General features: G+C 44.4%; 1 protein-coding gene across 1 annotated transcript; it reads left to right on the top strand.

The window, feature by feature from the left end:
* Window positions 1-653: 653 nt before the first annotated feature.
* On the top strand, window positions 654-15,212 carry RND3 (Rho family GTPase 3). The gene is made up of 5 exons (XM_050900287.1): window positions 654-973; window positions 1,058-1,145; window positions 8,484-8,593; window positions 10,151-10,285; window positions 13,121-15,212. The coding sequence occupies exons 1-5, from the start codon at window positions 824-826 to the stop codon at window positions 13,370-13,372; spliced, it is 735 nt and encodes a 244-aa protein (XP_050756244.1). The 5' UTR covers window positions 654-823; the 3' UTR covers window positions 13,373-15,212.
* Window positions 15,213-17,311: the final 2,099 nt, after the last annotated feature.

Below are 17,311 nucleotides of genomic sequence, written 5' to 3'. Positions count from 1 at the left end.
CGAAGCCGAGCGCCTTCTCCTCAGCCGGGCCTGTGGCACCGGCGTGGGGAACCTTCCTGAGGGAGCCCAGTGGGCGGCAGCCGGCCCGCCACGCCTCACCGCCCCTCTGGAGACCACAAAGCCCCACATGCCACAGGTTCCCTTTCGTAGCACTGGGATTTATAGACGGCTTGTATAAAATTAAAAAAACAAAAACAAAAAAACCCCAACCCACCACTAAAAACATCCTTTACTCCACGCATCGCTCCTGAGGGCGCCGGCCTCACACCAGGCCTTTCCCTGACAGGATGACACCGCTTTGCCGCCGGCACGGCCTCACCTCAGCCCTCACCGGGTGGGCCCGGTGGAGCCGGGAGGGCTGCGGGAGCGATCAGGCGGAGGGGGTCCCCGCGGGGCGGGCGGCGGGGGGGGCACCGGGACCCACCCCCCCCCCCCGCACCCCACCTCACCGCTCCCGCTCGGGGCTGCGGCGCCGCGCGGCTCCCCTAGGGGGCGCGCTGCTCCGGCGGCCGGCCGGCAGCGCGCGGCGAGGGGGCGGGCCCCACACCGGCGGCGGGCGGTGATTGGCGGATGCGAGGCTATAAAGGCGGGCGGGCGGTGGGGGACAAAGCAGTCTGCGCGGGACCGGCGGGCGGAGTGGGGACGGCGGCGCGTCCCGCGGCTCTGCCACTTCCACTTGTTTCTTTTTTTTCTTTTTTTTTAATTATTTTTATCTTTTTTGGGGGGGAACCCAGTGTGGTGGGTTTTGGTTTTTTTTTTTTTTTGTTTGGCTTTTTTTTTTTGTTTTGTTGTTGTGGCCGGCCGAGGGACTAAGCCGAGATCAATGAAGGAAAGAAGAGCGAGCCAGAAGTTATCGAGCAAGGCGGTGATGGATCCCAACCAGAACGTGAAGTGCAAGATCGTGGTGGTGGGGGACAGCCAGTGCGGGAAGACCGCGCTGCTCCACGTCTTCGCCAAGGACTGCTTCCCCGAGGTGGGCCGGGGAGGCTGGGGCGGGCCGGTGACCGGGACCGGGGCGGCGGTGGGCGCGGGCTGACTGTGCGCTGTTTCCCGGCAGAGCTACGTCCCCACCGTCTTCGAGAACTACACGGCCAGCTTCGAGATCGACACGCAGCGCATCGAGCTCAGCCTCTGGGATACCTCGGGTAAGCGCTTCCCCCCCCCCCCCCCCCCGCCGTTCCCCGGGGTCGAGGGGTTGGGGTAAATCGGTGAGGAACGGCAGCCCCCGTCGGTCAGGGGAGCCGGGGTAGGGGTGGGGGGGGCAAGCAGGAGACCGCCCCTGCAGCCCCTCACCGCCGCGTCGTGGCGGGGCTGCCTGTCTCCAGGTGCGAGCGGCAGCTGTGCGAGACGGGCGGCTGCTGCTGCGTTGCTTTGGTTTTGGGTTTGGTGTCGTCGTCGTTCCCCCCCCCCCCCCCCCCCCAAAATCAGAGGTATACTTTAGCGATGTACTCGGGGAGGGAAAAGGGTGTGGGCAAACCTCCATTAAGCGATTTGTCAGCATTGCAGGGGAAGGCAGGCAGGGCAGGGGGATGTGTTCTCACCTGCCTGACTGGGAAGAGCTTATCTGAGGAGCTCCAGGGGTACCTGTGCTCCTCTGCTGCTGTGAAACCCTGCTTTACCTAGTAGAAGAGTGAAGAGGTGTTTATATATGCTAATGGTAAATTACATCAGCTCGCATTTGAGTTCCTTGTGGCTTCCTTAATGCCTGTTTGGGTTTTTTTTACCAAATACAGTACTTTTTTCCTGTGTTTTAGAGAGTCTTTAAAGCCAGGAAAGATTAGGGAGCTAGGCATCTCTGGCCCTCTGAGGATGCAGAGGGAACCGTCCTTTCTTACATACTAAGATCAGTCCTTAAGGTCCTCCTCATTCTTCCAGTTGTACCTTCAGTGGCCACGTCAAAAACACTGGCTCACATGCCTCAACGGTTGAGGTTCTTGGTGTCTTAGATCTCACGTTAGGCCAGGAACTCCTCTAGATCCTGCTGTCGTCGGTACTTGGACTAAGCTTACTGCCAGGGTGGTGAGGACGCACCCCTGAACTTGCCACCTCGGTGCTGGAGAGGAATGTGGACAGCCAGCGAGTCTCCGCTGCTCAGTAACTGAGCGCACTGGGAGAGGTGGTCAGGGGTGAATGACACCATGAACCATTAACGCAGATGTAGATCAACATTATTCTGCAGCAGTGACTGGAAAAAACCTGGAGGAACTCGACAGAGGATGTCAGCCCTCTCTTCTTTAGGCAAGTTGTGTAGATAGCTTGTTAATGTTGAATTTGGACCCAGCAGTTCCTTCTAAATATGACAGCAGTCCTTTTACCAGAAACTAAAATGTTAATCACTTTTTAAAAAAAGGAGTTTAGGCGGTGAGTTGGCTTTCCTCTTGCTGTTGAGGAAATGATTCCAAATTCTTGCAACACGATTACTGGGAAAAGGCAGTCTCTGTGCCCACAACCAGTATCAGCGTAGCTCTGAACTGATTTTTTTTTCTTCATCTTATGCCAAGTAAGACTTGCAGACTTCTAGAGTATGTCTGGTTTGAGCTTTCATCCTGATTACTAAGCTGGCTGTAACAAACTCCATGGAGTAAGGGCTTATTAAAAATTAATAGTTAGTGAAGTTATTTTGGAAAATTTTATCTCTAGCTATTAAAATACAACATGCTTGCAGGTTAAGTCATTTGACGTGGGAAGGTTTGGAATCTGTATGTCAAAGGCTGGAGAACACCCATGTAATGAAATATTCTGTAGCACTTCAAAAGACAAAAGCAGTGGAAGAAACACCTGCCAGTCTTTGCGTGTGCGTGTCATCCTTTCAGGCCTGTCCTGGAACTAATAGAAAATTTGACTGAATCAGAAGCTTAAGATCAAGTGGCTAATTTGTCTACAATCTGAAACTGAAGAGGAATTGTTTGAAAGATCCAATGCTTGGTCTTATAAATATATTACTGAACAGTGGATCCTCTGGTTGTGGGACTCTGCGGATGAGGAATTGTCTCTCTGTAAACAGCCCTTCTCACCGACTGCAAGAAGAGGCACTGCCCAAACCCATTAACCCAATGCAAAATCACATCACCAGATAAAAGACATCAGAAGATAAGATAGTGTTTTAGCATTATCTTAAATTCTTGGTAATTTATTTTTTACAAGTCTTTGTCCTAGTCCTCTGCTGAATTAGAATAAATGTCTTAATGAAATTTTTAAAGCAGGACTAGATCCAGTTAACTTAAAAATATGACTGATTAACTGCCAAATACTAATGGAAGATAATGTCCATTGCAACACGGGGGAGGTAATGGCTTGAGTCATTTGAGGTACTTCAGTATCTCTTGGGGGAGGGAGGATGCTATTTACCTGAGTTTGATTGCAATGTACTGCAGATACTTTTAAGATGACTTGATCAGTATTTAGTATCCATCTTTACACCCTCTTGAAGTATTTTCTAACTGGGAGCATGCAACAGGCTGCCTTGCAAATTAGTCCCTAACTTGAGTTAAAGTAAATGTTGGTTTTTGCGTTTGGAGGAAGGTGCTGCCATTTTGAGCTTTTTTTTTGCTCGCTGAGAAAATGAGAAAAGGTGTAGGCATTGGTTAAAATAGTCTTGTGTTATGGTGAGAACAGGCCCTGCTGTCGTGGTTTTGGTTTACAGTCCTTTATATAATAACAATGTGCTTTTTCGTAGAGGACTTCTAAGTACAAAACAGAGTGTCACGCAATTGATAGAACATTTTAAAGTTAGCTGTAAATTTATTGGGAAGTTTTTTTTTGTATCTTGGGTATGCCCTTAGAAATATGGGACAAAACACTCTTACAAGTAAGAGTGGAATGGGAAGATTCATTATTCAAATATTTTCTGGTACTGTCTAGTTCTGCAAGTCATTATAAGGATTTAAATTAGCCACAGCATTAAGGAAAGCACTTGCCAACGTGAATTTCAATTGGGTTTTGGACTACCAACCCTTCTTTCAAAGCCGGAATGTCTGGTTGCAATCTAACTACACCATAAATTACTCCACTCTGTGGTAACATGGTATGGCAGTCTTGAGCTGTTTGGGAGCTGTGTGCTTATTTTGCTAGGTAGAGTATTAGAAGTTTCTTCAGGTTAAAGCTTCATCATGTCTCATGAACACTGAAGAGCACTTCTAGATTAGACGTGTGTGTCTACCATAGGCATGGTCTCATGTGCGTTTACCAAGTTTTTGGCTTCTTCCATTAAAAGTGACTACTTGATATTTATATTTCTTGCTAGCGCAACAGCAGCTGTGGCATAGAAATCACATATCATTAATTAGGTATACATACCTGTGTCTCCCTAAAACATATTTTAGGGCTTTTTTTATTGGTGGAACTGTGGAAACTGTACTGGATATGCCAATAAAATAATTCTCAACAGGGCCAGAAATACTTATGCACTGCTGGGGATTAGCATGTAATTAAATCCAGAAGGGCCTTAGAGCTTTAAATCAAGTTAGCTTTACTGTGTTTTGAATGTGTACAATGTATTCGGTGTCCATATAGAGACATAATATTAATTATAAAGTTCTGTGCTGAAATCTTTCCGAAGACAACTGAAACAGGAATTAAAGTTACTGTTTCCCCAAGTTCTCTGGCAGTCAGCATTGTAAAGGAAATGTCAAATTTTTGTCTTTGCCTTCCAGTTCACTTGCAAGTTGGCTGTATTGAGCCATGTGATTTTTCTGCTTTCATGGCAGAGTAACAGTAACTAGTCTTTATAGGGTTTTTTTTCCCCTTTAGAAGGGAAATAATTAGAATTGATAACTGGGAATGCCAAGTCACCTACCAAAGTCCTGTTTTCTGTTTGAGGTGCAGAAATGTCAATACTCAAAATGCTATGAATATTGTGATATTCGTGTGTTTGGAGATGACGTGTTCTATCATATTAGTATACAAAATCACCTGCATTTTCTCCAAAACAGCCAAGGTGGATTTGGAAGGAGGAAAGCCATCAGCAGTGAATCAGCTACTTAAAGCAGCCACTGCAGTATTTGATGTGTTTTCTATGTAGCTGATAATTAGTGAGCCCAAGGGTTTGGGAGTGAGAATGCTGCTGTTCATCTGTTGTTCTTTCAGTTGACTGGAGTCCAAAAGGCTACAAAGACTAATGCCTGATGGCTGCTTGGTGGTGTGTAAATAGTAAAGTCTTGCCTGTTACTGAGCACCGCTTCCCTTAGGGCCCGCGGGCAAGCAGAGGCTGAGCAGCGTGGTGAGCTGGAGCTGCTCAGGTTGAGCTCTGTCGGTGGGACGTGGGGCTGAACCTCCTGGTTGGAACTGGTGGTGGTGGCTTTGGGTCTTGCGGACAAACAGGGCATCAGCTCTCCATGATCTAGCATCTTAGAGTAGTACTAAGCCATCAAAAAATTAAGTATGCTTGAACTTTTAGCGATGTAATTCTGTTATTTAAGGTAACAATGTTTAAGCCTAAGCTTGGTATCTTCTGTAGACCAAAGCCAACCATATTGCTGGGGAGGGCTTTTATTTCAGTTTAAAAGCTGAACTTATGTTGTACTTTGCATGAAACATAAGGTTTTAAAAGTAGATCATTCTTAGTGTTTAAATTATTTTGGCTTAAATTATTTAAGCTGCCAAACAGATTACAAAAGGGGGATTGCAGCTGGAGTATACTTCCACCACAAAGTAAGATGAACTACAACATTATCAGCAATTCCTTGATAAAACAAAAACCATCCATGTTGTCCTTGACAAAAATGTTGTATTTTGTAGGAACAGAATCACAAACACAAACGGGCTTATTTTTTTTTCCACAAATACCATAGCTGTAGCTCTACGTACTCCTTCTGTTTTCTAGGGTTGGCATGGCTTCAAATCTGCAGACTAACTTGAAAAAGAGTGAGCAGCCTTACTGGGCTGTGCTCAAATTGTCTGTTCAGACTTGAGCCTCATTCCTGAGATTCCTGGCTTCTGAGGGTTTCTCTGGGCGAAACCATGAAATGCCAGATTGAATAGGCTTGCACAGCAAGGGCCGTAGCCCCTCTTTATTTGCACAGTAATAAAGGTTCGGTTATTGCTGTTGAATGAGACCAGGAAATTTCCTTTGATACTGCAGCCCGAGTAGTTTAAATGGTTCCCGTTTGTTCTGCCACACACTACCCCAAAGAAAAGGAGGTGTCAAATATTCCTCCTAGCTTGCATCCGAGCAGAAGGACTGCCTATAAAAGTGCACTTATTCTAGCTCAGCGTCTTTAATACGAGAGGTTCAGGAGGAAAACCTAAAAAGAAAAACCCTCAAAACAAACACAGCTACAGCTGACACAGTAGAAAGGAGTCTCTGGACTGGAGGTGGTAACTGTATGTATACATAAATACATGCTGATGGACATATATGGTATGTTGTATCCCTGAAGACTGGTGAGTGAGAAGATAGGTATGTGTCTAAGGAATTAGTTTCTGGGTGAGGCTTTTTTGAGACTCCTTTCTAGCCGGCAACCATTTGGCCAAGCATTAATGATCTTCAATCCTGCCCTTACTTGCTGGAGCTCGGCAGGGAGATGTGCTAGCCAGGCAGTGGCTCTCACCAGCATGCAGGCTGGCGGCTGGGCAGCAGTCTGTGCTTTGGCCAGTTGAACGCTGCAGAGCAGTGCGGGTGGCTAGTTAATGGCACGCTGCTCTGCAGTTCGTCTGTCCAGGGCAAATAACTTGGCCCTGGGGCTCCAGGATAAATAACTTGGCCCTGGGGCTCCAGGATGGAGGCACTGTAATAGCGGTGCTGGAGATAGCTGGGGAATAATTAGTAGTGGAAAATGCTTATTGATTGTCACTGCAAGCAGAGCTGAGCTCAAATGAATAGTTAACTGCTGGTCAGCTCAGCTTGCTTAGATTTCTTTCTAACATGTCATTTACCGCTGAAGACACTAACTGTTCTTTGAAGAGCAGTTTTTGACAGCTGCCTCTTTGTTAGATTGACATCATTTATGAAGATGAACATTTGAATAAAATAGTCTCGTTCAACAAATTACCTTCTGCTACCTAGTTTGGTAATGCTTCATTCCCCATGTGTTACTCTTCATTTCAAAAACAACATTCCTGGGATTCTTGACTCCTTCCTTCCAGTATAAGCTGTCCAACTGAAGTCATCTGTGATACGTTCACACCATTCCCTGCTCTGCTTTGTGCAACAGCATGAGCTGTCTGTCAGTTAAAAACTTGAGGAATTTCTCTAATCCAGTTAATAGTCTGCTCAGCCTCTGAGACCTTACAGCCAATTAGTTCTAGATAGTTGGAAAATTGGTGATATAATTAGCTGATAACCCAAAAACTCTTGAAAGCTGTATTCTTGTTGCATATGTTCTATGCTGTATTTTAGGTTCATGAGAGAAAAATACAGAAATAAGGCTATATGACTAAGAAAACGCATCTCAAGTTGCAGGCATGCATTTTAAAGCCCAAGCCCTTATCCTGTTGGACTACTTAACTGTTTACGTACCCTTCTAAATCAGAAATGCATTCTCCTCAGTAAGTGAAGCTTCAGCAGAGTTAAGGCCAAACCAAATGGTGGCTGAGTGACTGGAACTTCCTAGAAAAAAGGAAGATTTTTTTTTTTTCCCCAAACCTGTTACCAGATTCACCAGATGATAAAAATGAGATTTCTGACTCTGGAGATATATTTGTAACTCTGCACATCATGACAATTCTTAAAGAAACCCAGTGCATCCCTTAACAGCTCTGGAAGTAAAACATGCACAAAGTGCAATATTGGACCTATTTCCGTTCCATCAGATTACTAGATTAGCTTTGATCTCATCAATAAAAATTTGTTTTATGGGCTAAACAGAAACATTTATTGCAAGCATAGATTGGTTTACAGATTGGTGAGGCTTTTTGTGATGGATACCTTGAGTGCCTGCCTACAGGACTGGGATTCTTTCCTGCTGGAGTACTGCAACAAATGCTTTTATTTGAAGCAAGAGTTTCTTCTAAAAATTGCCGATAGCCAGGACAACTAAAGATGCTTTTTGCACTTGGAACTATTTGTTTTAAATTAAATGTTAGAAGAATCAAAACTGATGTATTTCAAAACTTTCTGAATTTTTTCCATGAAAGTGCAGCTGTGACAGATCTGCTTTGAAGAAGCCTTTTGGAGGTTAAGGATTTGTTCTCAAAGTCAAATCCCTGCAGGTTAATGCTGGGACTTAAACTTGGGCTGACCCGATTTCCCTTTCCTTGTTATTGGGGGCATCACAAGCTTTTGGTGGGAGATGGATCACTGGGGTGCCATCACTCTTAATTACTTGGGAAGGCTGTTGCTTTTGTAGGTGAGAAACAAAAGGAAAGTGGGGAAATGAGCAAGTGCAACGAGTGTTTTGGGAATACAGGGCTATTGAAGAAAAGATAGTAGCTGGGTGCTATTAAAGAGCTTTGCTGAAAACCTTTCTGAACTTTCTGAATAAGCTTGAACGACTGCAGAAAGTGAAAAATATAAACTAATAAAAATGTTGTTTGTTTCCCTGCAGGGTCTCCTTATTATGACAATGTCCGCCCACTCTCCTATCCAGATTCTGATGCTGTCCTGATTTGCTTTGACATCAGTCGGCCAGAAACTCTTGACAGTGTGCTAAAAAAGGCAAGTGTTGGAGAAGCGTTTTGAGTACAGAACTGTTCAAGTAGCTTGGCTTTAAACCTCTGAAGAGTGGTGCTGTTTCCTACATTGGAAACTTCAGTTTGTTTCTTTTAATGGAGAGATGACAGGACCGCGCTCTGCACTGCTAGAATTTGAGATCGTTTGTTTGAAAGGGTTGAATGTTAATTGAAAACAAAAAAACTCCCTAAAGGATGCTCAGGGGTGAAGTAAATTCTCATTCCTCAGCCCTTAGACAGCAGTGAATTGTTTAGGGTGGTGTGAGGTGCAGGGCTGGGTGCAGCAAGAAATTGTCTCTCACATTATATTCATATAACAGACAGGATTGAGAAACTTTGCCATGTTGCAAAGACTGCTAAAACGTGCCTGCCAAGTGTTTGGACTTTTGCCATGGTTTTACATAATTTCTCAGCCTTAAGTTAGAAGGGAGCCAGTGACAAATGCCTCTGGAAGCCACCAGAAGACCTAGCAGTGGCAGAGGAGTGTGATCCTGCACCAAACTTCAGAATTTTTCACGAGCTCAGTGATCTGAGATTCAGTGCCAGACTTTCCCCAAGTTAAAACATTGAATTTTGATAATCAAGCTCTGTTTGTGAGGTGGTCCTGGTCCTCTCCTTGGTCACTGGGCATGACTCAACTTTGCAGTGTTGTCTTTAAGGCTTAATGAAGTTCCTTTTTTTCTGTAGCTGGGGCCAGTGGTTCTTGTGTCACTGGGAATAAAGTGGCATACAATGCTCTGAATAGTCTACAGAAAATACTTAAGACTATTCTCTCAGCTACTAACTGTGCCAACAAGCATCTGGAACTGTCTTTTTCTTTTCTGTCCCTGATAGTGTTGGTTACTATAGTGTTGCTTAAGTCTGTAAGAGATTTTTCTTAATATGCTTTTAAACCCAAATGATATCGTTAAGTTTTAGGCATTGTATGATCTGTTCAGATTGTGCTGCAAAATTTTTTACTTTCTTGTGTTCTCAAAGTAAGCATGTAGAGGGGGAAGAAACCCAAGGAATATATCACAAGTTCTGTTTGAAGGGCTTATTACTGGTTCACAACAGCTGAATCCTTGACAGATTTGTGTAGTTCTAGGTGTGAGGATGTAGCCATGAGCCGATATATAGCACTGCTTATTTTGTGGTCATACAAGACCTGCCTCTGTAGCTCCGTCTGGAGGAACCATTGAATGTGGTGACACCAGGTTTCATTGGTTCCTGTCTGCAGATGGCTATGGCTGGTTGTTTACCGCTTGTGAGGAGCAACAGGTCTGCAAACCTGTACTCACGTAGGTAAACCATCTCAATTCCTTCCCTCTTGATTAGTAAGTCGATGGAATTAATGAGTGTATGAGATTGTAAGATTTCATCCTTGACCAGATTTTGCTGGAACTAATGCCTTTAGAAATTAGCTTGAAGGTAGATACAACTATTACGTAAGAGTGTTTCCACATGAAATGTCATGACTTATTAAACTTCATCTTGTATCTATTGCCTCTTTGGATTTAAACATTCAACTACTCGAGTATAATAACAACCTAAAATTTTACAGTGGAAAGGTGAAATCCAGGAGTTTTGTCCGAACACCAAAATGCTTTTGGTTGGTTGCAAGTCAGATCTGCGCACAGACGTAAGCACGCTAGTGGAACTTTCCAATCACAGGCAGACACCCGTGTCCTACGATCAGGTATGTGCCACATCCTTCGTTGTACGTAGGGGTGGAAGATAAGACTTTTCTATCACTGTAGCCACCTTTATGAACAACTTCTCCCCCCGTTGACACGAGTGCATCCTAGAAGTCAGATGCACGTACTCTAGTAGTTGCTAGAGATGAATTTGAAAGCTATTATGAGTAAAGGCAAAGCCTACCCACAGACTGGATGCAGCAGGGAATCATGCAGCCCCACAATGTGTGCTTTAAGCATCATAAGATTGTAGCCTTATTGATTGCAAAGAGCCTTTTAAGTGAATTGAAAATAAACTTACTGCTTTTCTGGGCCTACAGAGGCCAAAACAGTAACTGAGATGTGACATCTCATGTTTATTTACTGATAAATTGGTAAAATTTTTTGTTCAAACTTAAGATTTCAATCTCCTACATTTGACTTAAGCATCATGACAAGCATTGCATATAGTCTGACCCCTTAAAAAAAATCCTATTTCCTGAAAACATCTTCTGTGAAAACACCTTGTAGCTGCCTCTGAAGGTGGCAGCAAATCCAGAAAGCATCTTAATTCTTGGCAGCAGTTCTCTGCTACTGGGGAAGGGAGAAGTTTGAAGCCAGGCAGCAGGGCATAGAGAAACAGAGGTGAAAGGGAAAGGAGTCAGGCCATGGGAGAGCAGGAGGCAGAGAATGGGAAAACTGGGCTGTAAGGTAAACTTCCCCTTATTACTCACACGTGTGTATCGTGCATTGCAGCTGAATCACAGTGGTGGTTTGAGATACACCCTGCAGGGTGTGAGAGTGAGAATGCTACCTCCAGAAGTAACATTAGCTGGTGTCTATATCCTATGCTGTTAAACAGTTTTTGATGTTTTATCCACAACCTCAGGTTTTCCAAACCAACAGCTCCTAATATGCAATTACTAATAATGCAGCCTCCTACAGCATGTTTAAATTGGAAAATGCCAAGATACCATTAACTGAGTATCTTGATTCAAATATAACGTGGAGTGTTGTACTGTGGTCGCTTATGCTGGTTATGGCATTTTTCTACACTTCACTCAGTAAACATCTCCCCATCTCAGACAATTTGTCTTTTCCGTGCTATTTTTTTAATATTAAACGTAAAAGGAAATACTGTCTGCCAGTTATGACATACACAAGTTCATATATTACATTTTTTACAGTAGTTCAGTAAAATCACCAAGTCTCACCCCTTTCCATAGATAGCGATCAGAAATCTACTGACAGGTGGATTTGTCCCCTGGAGTTGAAGATCCACATCTCTTCTGGTGTCACCCTTAGCCTGTACCCCTTAGGAACAGGAGTCAGCTGCAGACAAAGGGCTAAGCCAGAAGCTATTACTTGGCAGCCAAAGGGAAGAATGTACATGTTACAGGGGAGCCCATACTTCAGCCAACTCCCATCATTTCATCTGTACTCTATGTAAGCAAAAGCTGAGACTGAGCAACGGTTATATCTCTCGTGGTTGCCAAATCTCTGGTGGCATGAAGCAACCCAATGCTATCCTGCGCTAGTTCTAGGGAAGGGTCCTCTGGGGTCGAGGTACACAGCTTGTTTTTAAAATCCCTTGCCTTGCTAAGTCGACGTGGGATCAAAGAGCTCAGCGGGGTTTTCCCCGTTCCTCTTAACTTCATAAGGAAGCGTTGGGAGGATAGAGCCAGTTGATGGTGACACCCTGCTTCCAGTATGCTAGCCAGTTTCCAGTCAGCTACACCTGAGCAAACATTTCTGAGGCTCTAAGGTATAGGCTAGGCTTGGTTAGTAGGAGTTGAGATGTTTAACAGTGGGGAGGGCTTGTCCTACAAACTAGTACTCCTTTATCAGCCACTCCCACTTAGGATTGTTAAGAAGATGGCTGCATCACTGCCGTGTAAATAGTGCATACTGAAGTTGTGGGTCCGAATAGATTAATGCCATCAGCCTGGCACTAGAGCAAAGAGGAGGGGCTGGACTGGCTTGTGCCTGTAGTTCAGGCCCGTGAATATGCGAGAGTGCCACATCAAGGATGTGGCTGGATTTCGTAACTTACTAAAAAGATTCGTCCCTCAGAAGTAAAATTCCGTTGCAACAACTCCATTTTTTCCACACAATGCTGTATTGTCTTCCAGTAGAAAAATCTACAACAGGATACTGGGGTATTGTCATCTGTCGGAGTTGCGTGTTGTTTTCTTTGTGCTGCTGGAACAAATATCCCTGCTTTGACTTTTAATGCACTTAAAATCAAAATAGAAGGGCTCTTATAACCACTAATGTCCTTTTTTCTTTTCTTTTTTTGCCTGTTCCCTAGCTACAAGTTGCTATAACTATCCCTGACCCAGAAACCCACAGCACATTTCCCCACGAACTTTGCCTCCTTTGCGGAGGTGTAACACGGGCTCCCCTCCAGGTCAGGGGCACGCTGGCTAGCCCTTAAGGCAGTCAGAATACATTTTCTCTTTGGAGATAGCAGGCTTAAATCTGGAAGCTGCCCGGTCCAGACCTTGCCCAGTGAGCACGTGATTCACGGATGCAAGTTATAAGGGTGAAATTGCTAAACAGGTCCTACTAATACTCTTCGGGCTTTCTGCAGTTGTTTGCAGGTCACTGAGCTTATCTTCTCTCTTCCAGTTTGTATTTATCGGCATAGGAGATAATGCTTGGATACTTGTTTAAAGCATCTTGGAACCAAAGCTCTGTTTATTTTGCAAAATTAGCTGCTGGCTGTAGTGCTGGAGCTTTAGCTTTGGTTTTCACAAAACATTGTGTATGGAAAACAGCGCTGAAGAGTAATTGTATGGTTTGCTTTGGCGCTCTGCGGAAACTTGGTATTGATTGCATGTTCTTTTTTCCCTTAGGGTGCAAATATGGCCAAACAGATTGGAGCAGCTACATATATTGAATGCTCAGCCTTACAGTCAGAAAACAGTGTCAGAGACATTTTTCATGTTGCCACCTTGGCGTGTGTGAATAAAACAAATAAAAATGTTAAAAGAAACAAATCGCAGAGGGCAACAAAGCGAATTTCACACATGCCTGGCAGGCCAGAACTTTCCACAGTGGCGACGGACTTGCGAAAGGACAAAGCAAAGAGTTGCACGGTGATGTGAAGGACCTTGATTTCCTGGAGAAGGAGGAAGAGAGCGTCCGGGATGGGTGGAGGCTCAATGAAGTACACAGCCACATGGTATTTAATGAGGGCTTATGCCAGCGCTTTAATGGAGACTTCACCTGTTGTGTGAGACTGTACTTAGGAACTGAGCAGCGAGAAGAAATGGCTCTAAACGAGGTGGCATCAGCAAATGATACATTGAAGAAAATGCCAAAAAAAAAAAAAAAGGGAAAATGTTTGAATGTGCTGAGAAAAGAGAGGGTGAATGGGAAAAGAACACTGCAGAGAAGAGAGATGTCATTGACAGTGCTTGTTTCTTTTATTAACGCTCTACTCCTGGATGCTACCACTTTGATTTCATTAAAATAATACTTTAATGGTTTTTTTTAAGGAAGACGTTATTGATATGCCCTCCTCATTAAGGAACTATCCCTGTGACCTTATAGTTGGTTTTCCAAAGGATATGATCTAATTTTTTAGTAGCTCATCGTTAAAATGGAGAGTATACCGAGGCCTGTGCGTCACCTAGAGGAAAACACTGTATGTGAGAAGTCTGGAGTTTTGCCTTCCCGAGACGGCAGCGCAATCTATGTTTGAGCACGTTGAAGACAACCATTTGAGATTCCCCAGTATTATAGGTGCCCTCGCACTGTGGAAATTAAACGGATCAAATTGGGGTGTAGGGGCAAACTACCTGCCCATTGCAGGACTCTGACTTTCCGTTCCTCTTTGCGATTGTAATTTAGAGTGGAAATGATCTCCAGTTCTGGTGTACTGTATGGGTATGTCGCTGTAGGTTCAAGTGAAAGGTGCTAGGAGCTATGATGACAAAAGATCCTTAGTTTTACAACCATGATAATTCGTTAAGCCTTACTGCCCATCTGGGGAAGCCCCGAGACTCCTCTGCTTCTGCTAGGAGTTGGAGAGCCAGGTGGATCCCAGGATCTAGCCCTCTGTAACTGCTACAGAGAAGTGCTATTCTGTGATGTGGTTCACTGCAATTATCTTTGCAAAAACCCCAAGAATCTGCAAATGAGCCAGCAGAGCCAGGTTATCTTTTGTGATGCTCTTATTTTTGGGGCAGCCGTCGCTCGCTGCAGACTGCGTTTGCTCGTGGTGAGGCAATGGGGTCTGAAGAACTGCGACGCCTTAAGGGGTCCCCAGTGGAAACTGGATACTGCCCTTAGTCTTTAAGAATAATATATACGTATCCAGACAACAACCATGAAACATCAGTGAACCAGTTGAGTCAAATTCCTTTTTGCTTACTGAATGCTATTGTTACATTAAATAAATCGACCTTTAAAATTGTTTGCAACTGCTTACTGACCGACTTAACTTCATAGCTTCTCTCGAAAGAAGGATACTGTAAGCTCTAACCAGTGTGGCTATCGCTTGCTGAGGACAAGCATTTTGTTCCCAAGGGTAATGCTTCATTTTTGAAGTGTTAAAGCTGTGTTCACGTTAACTTTGCAAAGGTAAAGGGTTACCATAATTAAAACTCAGTTCTGTGTGTTCCCCGGCACTTTGTTTCATCTGATAAAAGAAGAAAAAAAAAAACCCACACCCATTCCGATTCTTTCCCACAAAAAGACATTTTTACCATCATAATAAGCTTTTAACTGATGCAACAGTGCGCTTAGGGCAGTATTACAAAATAGCTGGTAAGTGCTTTCTGTATTTAAATATTGTGGAAAAAATAAGTTATAACTGTTATAAAACAGGACATTCATTACTTTTTTTTATTTGTTGAAGTCACTTTGTATGTTCGGTTAATGTTTCTGCAGTATTTATTAAAATACCATTTTTTTCTTTGAATTAAAAAAAAAAGTAATTGACTTGTAGTGGAAATGGCCTTTGTGTGTTAAGTTCATTAACACTTGTGTGTTTTGGACATAATTGTACTGAGCTACAGGCCAGGCACGGCTGGGAATTGGGATGTGATTTGAACAGAAACCAATCTTACCCTTGCTGCAGCCTTTTGGGTTCTTTGGCATTATATTCAAGTATGTAGTGTGGGTTACTTATCTGACTTGTGTTTCCCAAAAATGACAGAGGCAAAGGAGACGGGAGCAAGCAAACAAACGAAGTTTGGTTTGCTTTGCCTCTAAAGGATTGAATGCTGCTTTTTAAAAGGTTTCACGTATTAAGGTTGTTCCTAGGAACTGGTCTTTGCTGCCTGCTGCGAGTTCAGCAAAGACGGCCTTGCCTAACCAAGGGGTGTGCTGGTTTTCTGTCGCTGTCGGGACATGGTGGTTGCTCTGGCTCCTCTTGGAAGAGTTGGCCCAGCACATAGCTCTGCTAGGTGTCAGGCTCCCAGTCAGCCACAGAGGACATGATGCTGAGTGTGGCCAGGGTGGTCATCCTCACCGCTTTCACAAGGTTTTCTCCCCTTGTAAAGTCGAGGCAGGAGAGCTTCTAAGCGTCTCGCTTTTGGGTCTACTGAAGCATGCGTGTTTGCTCTACATCTCTCAAGTCAGGCAGAAGTCGCAGCGGTTGCTTATGTCGCTAATGCTTGTGACCGTCCTGTGCTGACGTGATCATCCTTTGCTATTTCTGATGACAAACCGGGTTTAGTTCCCTGGGTTTGTCGGTGCTGTAATTATGTGATTGAATGCCTCGCTGTGCGAGAAGGCAACCCGTCTTGGTGGGAGGGTGCTGGGCTGGGTCTGTGGTGTCGCTCCCTGCTGCAGTGCCCTTCCAGCAGCTCATGAGTTCCTGGGGACCCCTGTCCCCCCCCACATCCTTGAAACACCAGCCCTGCAGCAGCTCCTCTTGGAGCTGGAGGTGGCCTCTGGCAGCGTGAAGCTGGGGTGTAGAAACTCCTCTGGTGAGGCTGCTGCGGCGGGGTGCATTTGGCCAGGGGTTAATTATCTTTATGCCTAAAAAGCTGCCTTGGGTTTGTAGTCTGAACTTGCCTTGTTTCAGCCTTTGGTCTTTCCATCTAGTTAATGCGTGTGTCAGATTGACATGCTCTTGATTACTGAATTTAAGTACACCTTGTAGGTCACTAGTCTAGAATTAAGTCACCAAGAACCAAGCAGATCAACGACTCCTTCAATGACTTTGAATCTCTTGCTAGAAAGGGTATTTCCCAATTCGTATTTAACCAACCGTGTGGCTCCTCTCAGCACTCTTTTAGGTTTTTGGCATCTTTATGGGAACTACAAATGCTGGAGGAGCAGTTGGGCCACACAGCCTTTCTACGATGTAGTGCTTTCGTGTTCATCCTAAGCTTCACCGTAACCCCTCTGGCCCCACGTCGCCAGTTCCCCACACCACGGGCTCAGTGGTCTTCCTGGCATCTGGCTGCGGCACAGCTGGTTTTTGCTCACACTTGGTAGAGCAGTATGGCCATGCACATTCCGCGTGATCTACAAACCTTCTCCGGGGTTTTGTAGATCCTGCTATTTCTTTTCGAACCTCTGATCTGCTGTTTTCTGGTTCTTGGTAAGAGTGTGGAGTAGGTTAGGACAAAGAAATAACCTCTTTGAAGCCTCACTAGAAATGTGCCTTCCTGGTGACTCCAGTTTTACTTTTGAGATCCATCAAAGTTGGTAATGAAGTTTTGACCCATTTAATGTGCGCAGGCTTGGTTTCCTGTTACTCCTGTGCTATACCTAAGTGTGGTGTGATCACAAGTCAAACGGCGTGGATTAGGAAAGTACTGTTAAAGGTACTCTTAAACCATCCTTAGACTCCTACAGAAAGGAGATAAAGATCCATTTTCAATTAACCAACGTTGATCACTAGTTGATCACTGCCCTCCTTTAATGCCACCAGCTCAGTCCTCCTTTATTTTGCTCTAAATGGATGGAAGGTGGAGATGTCTTGGTTTATCTACATTTTTCTTTTAACGTCAAAAAAGGAAGTTGGTAGGTCTGCCTAAAGCCACTAACCTTGCCAGTGTTTCTTTTCCTCTTACTGCTGCTATTTT

Source organism: Gymnogyps californianus, chromosome 7, assembly GCF_018139145.2.
Source record: "Gymnogyps californianus isolate 813 chromosome 7, ASM1813914v2, whole genome shotgun sequence".
Classification (NCBI taxonomy): Eukaryota; Metazoa; Chordata; class Aves; order Accipitriformes; family Cathartidae; genus Gymnogyps; species Gymnogyps californianus.
This window is presented reverse-complemented; position numbering and strand designations above follow the sequence as displayed.